The 9,138-nt window shown below is 46.9% G+C and overlaps 1 protein-coding gene across 1 annotated transcript in view; it reads right to left on the bottom strand.

Moving 5' to 3' along the window:
- The window catches only part of LOC109510350 (arf-GAP with coiled-coil, ANK repeat and PH domain-containing protein 3-like), a 40,810-nt gene extending 31,905 nt beyond the window's left edge, over nt 1-8,905 (bottom strand). The window contains 3 exon segments of the mRNA XM_019860598.1: nt 675-794; nt 1,811-1,868; nt 8,650-8,905. Coding sequence (XP_019716157.1) covers nt 675-794; nt 1,811-1,868; nt 8,650-8,696 — 225 coding nt within the window. The 5' untranslated portion in view covers nt 8,697-8,905.
- Nucleotides 8,906-9,138: the final 233 nt, after the last annotated feature.

Consider the following 9,138-nt stretch of genomic DNA (forward strand, 5'->3'; position numbering starts at 1 on the left):
TCCAAATCCCCAAAGAATCAACAATCATAGCCAGCATATTTCTTGCTGGCGCCACGGCGGCCTCGCCGTGCCGAGGTGCGGGCTTCGATTCCGCCTCCTTCCTGTAGGGAGTTTGCACGCGCTGCCCCGTGGCTGCGTGGCTTTTCTCCGGGTGCTCCGCTTTCCTCCCGCATGCCCAAAACATGCGCAGCAGGTGAATGGAAAACTCTAAATTATTCTGAGGTGTGATTGTGAGCGCGAATGGTTGGTTGTTGGTCTGTGTGCCCCGCGATTGGCCGGCCAGCGACCGGTTTTGGGGTGTCCCCTCCGCCTGCTGCCTGAAGACGGCCGGGATAGGCTCCGCCCCCACCGTCCCTCGTTAGGATAAGCGGATCAGATAACGGAGGGCTCTTTCTTGCCAAAGATCGGTCGGTGGGCTGGATCTTTGCCCGTTTCCAGTCTCCACTCCGTCGCAGCAGCCACCAATGGGGGGGGGGGGGGGATTTCTGCGGTGTTAAGGTTGTGGCGACGTTTGTTTTTGCCTTTTGACACATCCCACACAGGTTGAAAAACACTTATATGATGTAAAAGTGACTTTTGAATTTTGGGAGACAAATAATTATGTGTCTGGGGCAGGGTTAAAACAACATCCAAACCAAACAAAACAATGTCAATTCAATTCCGCCGAATCTCACCGAGATCATTTCGTCTTTCTCGCACTGCTGCGACAGATCCCGGATGCCGCCGATGAAAAGTTTGTTGGCGCTGACGTAGGCCTTGCCGGCGTCGATCATGCCGCCGCAGAGCTTCACCAACTGCGTGGACAAAAAGGACAAAGTAGAAGATGCGATGTCAGTCAATTTGCGCTCATTTCAGCCCACATGGCTTGAACGTTGGTCGGTATTGAGCTCTTTGAAAGGTCCTGACAAATTCTTCAAATGACCCTGAAATGGACACAAATGGGAACTTGCTGGCTCTTTCAGCTTGGCTCCTTGAGACTTTTTTTTGGGGGGTGGGGCTGCTCACGGGGGCTGAATCTTTTAAGGCGTCTAGTTGAGGGTTCAGTGGTCTAAGGCCAGCTTTCAATGAGCCTCAAATGGCCGCTTTTACCCAAAACGGCACGCTTCTCGTCTTTTAGGGCGTGGCTTCTTGACGCCTTTTGTGAGTCCCCTCATGATAAACATGTCTTGCAAATGTCCAACACCCCTTGGGAGGCGGGGATTTTGATGACGTTTGGTTGGGCTGACCTTGTGGAGTTAGTTGACTCTTTGGAGTTTCCTGCCTGATGCTGAGTCATCAAACTTGGCCAGCACGCTCCACCCGGAGGCAATGATGAAAACGCTCAATTTGAGATCACCGATCTGTTGACTGTTTGTGGTCACATTTGGCAGCGAGCGGACAACAACGACAACAACAACAGCAGCAACTTGGACCAGATCCATGGAAAAGACCAGAAAATGGCGCCTTTCAACCAAAACGTCAGACTTGCCGCATCTGTTCTGGCCTGGCTTTTTCGAGACTTTTTTGCCCACCCAATTTATGGTTGGGAAATGATGTGATCTGGGGGGCTGATTTTTCAAGACGACTTCAGAGTTTTTGTATTTCAAGGGGAGTCATCGAACGCTCCAGCCTGTGGATCAGTGACAACATCTCAACATGTTCCTCACCAGCTATGGAGATGATTGAAACTTTTTGGCCATAAAAGTCGTTAGACGGCCCTCGTTGGATTCTCCGTGTGAGAACTTTTGTCACGCCCTCCAGCGATCTGAAAGCGATCGTTTCCCAGAAGCCGCGGCGTTAGCGTCATGCAGCGCGGACGGGGGGCTCTTACCTTGTCCAGTTTTGCCTCAATCTCCACCACCTCTGTCTCCACTTCCTCAATATTTGCCCTAAAACAGAAAAGCAAGACAAGTTGTCCATAAATGTCTGCTTAGATTTTTTTTTTTTTTTCCCATCACGGGGGAGTTAGCCGCGACGAAAGCAAAAGACTGCTGCAGTACATGTGATGGTGTTCAGCACAAATTCTGAAAAATAATTTGACCACAAGTTACTACAGCTAGCTGGCAGCTCACACGAGCAGGCATGTTTAGAAAGATCCCCAAAAGCGGGCGCTAAATTGCGTCTTTAGTCAAATTGACTGCGCGCATGATTGGCGGTGAAAGTTCACCATGAGGAAGGTCAAATCTCACATTGCAACGCGTCGGATCAAGTCGTCCGCCAACTGAGAGGACGGGATCAGGGTTTTCCGCAACTGTGATGATGTTGTCAATTTGTCCTGAATGGACGAAACGGACGCGACTCTTTTGAGTCAATCGTGAAAGTTGTTCATCCACACCAATTTGCGGGACAGCTGCTAGCACCATTCACCCCTCCCCCGCCCTCTCCTGTGTCATCGCACCAAGTGCCCCCCGCCAAAACAAAAAAATTGATGCGGCGTGGTGCCTCCAAGGCCCGTTGTCACGGCAACCGTGGCGGACGCGAGCCGCAGAGGTCCCTGACGGGCTCGTGGGTTGACCAAGAGGCGAGTGTGTCACATTGCGCGTGCGCCCAGACAGCGTGGTGGTCGGTCGACAATCGTTTTGGCCAAATTGCAGCGATGGCAAACAATCGTTTTCTGCATGATTAGCGGACACACGATTTCCTCCCAAGGTTGGATCTGAGAGTACGAGCAGGGCACAGAGCACTTCGTACGTCCAATACGAGCCAAAGATTCCCATCTCGTAAATGAGAACATTCTTCCTCGGGAACACTCTGATCAAAATGTGCGCAACGTGGCATTTCTCCCACTGGCAGGATTCCAAAGTCGACAGAAAGAGTGGAATCTTGGCTGCAATTGAGGGATATCAATCAGGTTTGTTTCAGAAAAACAATGACCCCCCCCCCAGAGAGATTTGAAAGGAGAAATATGATGCATCCCCTCCACAATTCAAAGGTGTCTTCATAAAATGTCTTTGGCATGCTTTGCTCCAAATACCCAAGAATCAACAATCATAGCCAGCATATTTCTTGCTGGCGCCACGGCGGCCTCGCCGTGCCGAGGTGCGGGCTTCGATTCCGCCTCCTTCCTGTAGGGAGTTTGCACGCGCTGCCCCGTGGCTGCGTGGCTTTTCTCCGGGTGCTCCGCTTTCCTCCCGCATGCCCAAAACATGCGCAGCAGGTGAATGGAAAACTCTAAATTATTCTGAGGTGTGATTGTGAGCGCGAATGGTTGGTTGTTGGTCTGTGTGCCCCGCGATTGGCCGGCCAGCGACCGGTTTTGGGGTGTCCCCTCCGCCTGCTGCCTGAAGACGGCCGGGATAGGCTCCGCCCCCACCGTCCCTCGTTAGGATAAGCGGATCAGATAACGGAGGGCTCTTTCTTGCCGAAGATCGGTGGGCTGGATCTTTGCCCGTTTCCAGTCTCCACTCGGTCGCAGCAGCCAGCAGCTCGCTTGCACAGGCAGAAGCGGAGCGCAGAAGCGAGTGGCCAAGACAATCAAAGCACTTTCATGGCACACGGACACGTGGCCCGCCGAAATCAAGTACGCCGTGCTCATCAGAGGCGCGCGCCGTTGCAACGTGAATCTGTTGTTCAACAAAGCGGGCCACTGGCTAAAATTTGATCAGACGCCTCCCATTCGACGCGCTTGAAGGAGAGCCCCAGAGAAATTGAAATCCCATTCACACGTCATGGCTGGAAAGTGTGAGAAAAGAGATGGGGGGAAAAGAAAGTGAGGGAAAATGAGAGCGCGGGCGAAAAAGAAAAGAGAAGGGAGAATTTGAGACGATGAAGTTAGAGAGAGAGGTGAAAGAAGGAGCAAGAAAGAATGAGAAGAATTAGGAGACGTGCGAGAGGGGCAAAAAAAAAAACACTGAAAGAAAGGAGGAGAGCCAAAAGGAAGAATTTGGAAGAACGGAAAGCCAAGAAGGGAGAGAAATTGAGAAATAATGAGGGGGGGAAAAAAAGTGACGCGAATGAGAAAAGAATGAACGAAGGGAGAGGGACAAAGAAACTTAAAATAACGAACGAGCGAGAAAGCCGAGAAAGAGACAGAAAAGTAAGCAAGAGACGCAGAGAAAAGAACAAAGGGGAATCGTGGCGACCGATAATCGGGAGGTGGCACCGAGCAGAAAGGAGAAAGAGGTGCAAAGGGAACGAACGAGCGAGAAAGGCGAGAAAGAGACAGAAAAGTAAGAATGAGGCGCAGAGAAAAGAACAAAGGGGAATCATGGCGACCGATAATAGGGAGAGGTGGCACCGAGCAGAAAGGAGAAAGAGGTGCAAAGGGAGAGAGAAGAACGAGAAAAGAGAAGCAAAGCGACAGAGACAAAAATAGGAGCGAGAAAAGAAAAGGACGCCATGAAGCTAATCCTGGCCGCAGCGATGGCTCATGTTCATGTGGGCCTTTTCGATGCGAGACGTGATCGTGCTTGCAAGCGGCCCTTTCACTCTGCGAGTCCCACCCAGTCCCGGGCCAAGAAACTCGGAGTGGGCATGCTTATTGTGCGAACTGGCCCCGCTGTGATGTCACAAGGCCAACAACGGACTTCACTCCCAAAAGCATTTCCAGAGTCGGAGGACAACTTCAGATTGACTTGCTTGGTTCATTTCAGTCACCCGAGACACGCAACTTTCTGGCTGCAACACGTTGGCCTCCTTGACGCCGTTCGACCCGTTTCGGAGCAGGGGCTGAAAGTTCCTGAGCAGAGCGACTCTGGTCTTCTTCCAATCCCATCGTGTCAACGCGGCAAAGGCCGCAGACTCGCAGCGTCTTGATTTACGGCGAGCGTCTGAGAATTTGGGAAGAAATAGCTGAATTCTCCCAACCCCCCACCCCCACCACTAATTTTTTACACATGGTTTCTTCATTTATGTCATGAAACCAATTGATTGATTGTAAGAAATACAATCAAACTATGACTCGTATACCAATTTTAACCTGTCCATTTGAAATTTATTTTATGAACTAATTATCATACAATAAATGAATTATTTATGGTACAGTATCATTGAGAAATAAGCATGAATAACTATGATTAAAATAAATGATATTCTCTGATTTATTGATTTCGCATTCTTTTTTAAAAAATGGTTCAGTAAATGTAGATATATTATATATACATATATTATATGGATATATTTTGATTCTTCGTTTATCTTTATTTTACATATGTCCATTTGAGTATATATTTCATTGATAGGTCATTTTTATAATGAAATGAATGATAAATTCTGTCAATAAAGAGTGGAATCAGATGACATGATAAATAATAATAATAAAAAAAAAAAAAAATCACTATTTTACATATGCATTCAGCCCCCCCCCCACCCCCACCTCCAAGTTTATGAATGACTTCACACATTAGCCCATTTTCAAATCCAATTATGGCCCTGGAGCACATGTTTGCCTCGCTCTGCTTGAGAACATCAAGTCATTCATTTTGGTGCGGAACCAGAAACGGACCGTAAAATGTTGATTGGTGATCTTCTATTGCAAAGCTGCGTCGCCGCTTTTAGCTCGTGACTGGCGATGAGCTGTTGGAAAAAGGGAGTCAGCGTCCTCAACGTCCTCCCCTCACATCGACCTCTGCTCGCTGACGCATTTCCCGGCCCGGGCCGTAACCGGCGATCTGCCCTCGCGCAGGCGAGGACGGACAGGAAGTGGGCAGGAGGGAGAGACGGAGAGAGGGATGGAGAGAACGAGGGGGGGGGGGGGAGAGAAAGTGGAACAAATGGAAAGCAGATGCACGGACACGGGATGAGAGCCGCCGCCGAGAGCCGTCGTTTTCCCGCCGGAGGAGATGCCTTTCCAGGACAACCAAACGCGAAAATCTTCAAAAGTCAGAAGCAGCTGCTGGTTTGTTTCTATCTACTCAGTATTCCCCTTTGAAAGAAAAATAAAATAAAATGTTTAAAAAAAAGACATTTCCCGCCAATTTGATTTGATATTTTATTAGTTTTCAAACAGTTACGCCAGAACGGTGTGACACATGTGACATGTGATTTTGAAGTCATCATAAAAAAATGAATGAATTCATTTGATTGAATGAAATGTCCCGGGGATCAGCAGTCACGAGAGTGCGATTTCACGAGACGGCGACATGTATTCGCCAAGGCCGTCTTCTTATGCAACGTTATTTACAAACAAAACCAGACAGAGTTCGTAAATACCCCAACACGAGACCTCAGAACTCGGAATCATAATGCCATTTCATTCTTATTCCTCAAACGCAATATTAATCAGAGAACCGTCTTTTAACTCCTGCTGGCAACTACAACATATGATCGCTTTTGGATCTAACTTTTGGAGGGGTGAGCTGTCCTTGAAAAGAAAATGTCCGACTTTTTGCACAACAATATGACACCCGTGACTGATCAAGTGACCAGTGAATACTTTTGGCCATTTAGTGCTCTTCAAGGAGCTGCTGAAGAGTGAGCGTCTGTGATGTGAAATGGCTGTTGGTCAAGAGCAAACACAAACACGGCAGCATCCAATCAGCAGTGATGGTTTCTTTCCACACATGTGGATCGAAGAAAAAAAGTCAACATTTGAGACCAACAACACTCCATCTCGAAGTTGGCTTTCCTCCAAATGAAAGGCAACCCGCTGTGCTTTTTTTCTGTCCCGCAATTCAAAATACTTCCCAGGAGTTTGGATCAAAGCTCCGGGAGCATTCTTGCGTCAAAATTCACAAAGGATAAAAGGATTCGAGCATATGCAACATCCACCTTAAAGCACACGGGCGGTGCTGTCAAATGAGCCGCTGCTCATTCCACACCCGAGCGGACAGCGCAGACAAAATACAAGCACCGCTTGCGAAGATTCATTCAGTTTTTTGCTGAGCCTCATAAGGTCAGTCGAAGAATGAATTGTACGTTCCCCTGCGGAAGGAAATAGAGAGAATATGTCGCCTGGAGTACAGCCAAAATAAGCATCTTCAGTTGAGTTCAATGAGCGGAGGGAATGAGTGCCATAAATGCAGCCGTTTCTGGAGTGCAACCTCTGTCGCGCAGGTTGTTTGTTTGCCGACCGACTGTCACCATCGCTGGGAACTGATGACAGGCGCTAACGGCTAGCCGTGAAAAACAGCATTTCCCGTTTGCACATTTTATTTTATTTTTTTGCAAATATCCTCTGCGACTATTAATACGAAGCAGCCAATCTAGCAGCCAATAGCTTTTAATCAAGCTCATTTTCTTGTCCATAAATTACGGGACGCAAAGACGAGGCTTTCTTTCATTGCAAGGAGTAATACGTATTGCTGAGGTGTAGTTTAGTTTTTGTCCAAACCAGAAGTGTCCAGAAAGTGACCACCGTGGTCCAAAGCAAAGCCACCCTCTTACTTCCTGATAGGCTGCTACGATAGCTCTTCGAAAAGTGGACAAGCTTGCACAGGGGCGCTTACGTCCTTGCGCAATACACCTTGACAAAACAGCAAGAAAACTAAGTGTCGTGTGTGAAAAAGCATTCTTTTGGAAAATGTGAAACGCATCATACTAGAGGAAGTCTGCGTACCACTGGTAGAATCAGTCCCTACGTACAGTTCTGTTGTATTTAACTTTTATGTTCAGTACAGTGGCTTTTAATCTTTAAGAACTGTTTGTTTCAAATATTTATTTTGGTGGGGGTTTTTAAAATCTTGCTTTCATGTGCAATACATTTGGCCTTAATCACTATTTAAGTACATGTTTTAGTTTTACGAAATTGTCAGCCTTACGCCACAATTACCGAGTTGTTTTGTAATTTACTGTCACAATAACTAACTGTACATAATGTTACAGTGCCTAACAACAATATTAAATATTCTTTACTGAACGGGAACTAGTGCCACACTTCCCACAAGTCAGGCGAGTGTATCACTACTGTATCAGCAACACGACGGGCAGAAAAAAAGAACTATCACAATAAATGGTAGAAGGGACATCATTTCCTTTCATTTGTGATTAAATTGAGAGGAGATCATGATTTCAGAGCAGGTGTCAGTTCAGAATTGATGGACGTGTCGTGTCTTGTCCTCTTGATGGCCAATTTATATTTCAAGGATCAGTGAGTAAGATTTGAATCAACATTTTAGGGGGGAATGAGTCTATTGATTTCTACCTTGTAATCATAAAAATAAAAAAAACATTTTGTTTTATCACAGACATACAGTATCCTCGCAGTTATTCTCTGAATGTGTTTCAATTTACACTAAACGGATATCAACCATTGAGATGAAGAGAAAAGCAGCCGGCGACGTCACTTTGGTTTGTAATTTTGATTCAGGCTAAAATGTATTAAGCATTCAAGTGGCATTTAGGTTACCTTATTTAAGTGTTTAAGTGTACTGTATTTATGATCTGGAACAGGGTTGTGCCAAACACGGCAAACTATGTGATATGCCAAAGAAAAGATCTGATAGAAAATGTTACATTCACGGGTCAGCTGAATGAATTACAGTCTAGGATGGTTTATTGCCTGTTTTTTTTTTCCTGCAAACGACAACTGAAGTGCCCGACATATACTTTTTGTGATACTTCGGTTTTGGTGGCGTGCCGGGGAGTTGTAAGAGATGTGCTCAAAAAAGGTTGGGAAGCTCTGAACGAAGTTCGACGAGCACTCAAATCGGACCAACTCGAGCATGTTTCAAGGCGACCCCTTCGCGCTTCCAATTCATCAACTCAGTGGACAACCGTAAACGCATCACTCACCTGAAGCGGGGCGAATCTTTGACACACTCTTCAAAATCCACCGTCATCTTGGTGTCCCAACAGGCTGTTCACAAGGCCCGGGGCATGCCCGGTGCTCCGTCCGGCTCGTGGGCGTCTTTTGGCGGTCTTCCTTTCGAGCCACTTCGCTCCCGCCGACTGAAGTTCGAGGATCAAAAAAAAAAAACCACAAGCCCGCTCACCATGGGGCGTTCAACGTCTTCCGGTCGAGCGCTGACATTGTAATCACTGGAGATGCACGCGAAACGACATAATGCCAGAAATGATGATTATACCATGTCTGGCCACAAATATTCACCAACACGTTACATCATCTGATGAAATAAAGCAGTATCTTTATCTATCTATTATCTATATCTCGGAACTCGTGCGATATTATGGTAACATTCGTTCCGGCTGCTCAAAAAGCTATATTTTACGGGTAAAATTGAATGCACCACACCAATTTACCGCCCCTCCGTTTGGGATTGA

Source organism: Hippocampus comes, unplaced genomic scaffold (assembly GCF_001891065.2).
Source record: "Hippocampus comes isolate QL1 unplaced genomic scaffold, H_comes_QL1_v1.1 scaffold56, whole genome shotgun sequence".
In the NCBI taxonomy this organism is placed as follows: domain Eukaryota; kingdom Metazoa; phylum Chordata; class Actinopteri; order Syngnathiformes; family Syngnathidae; genus Hippocampus; species Hippocampus comes.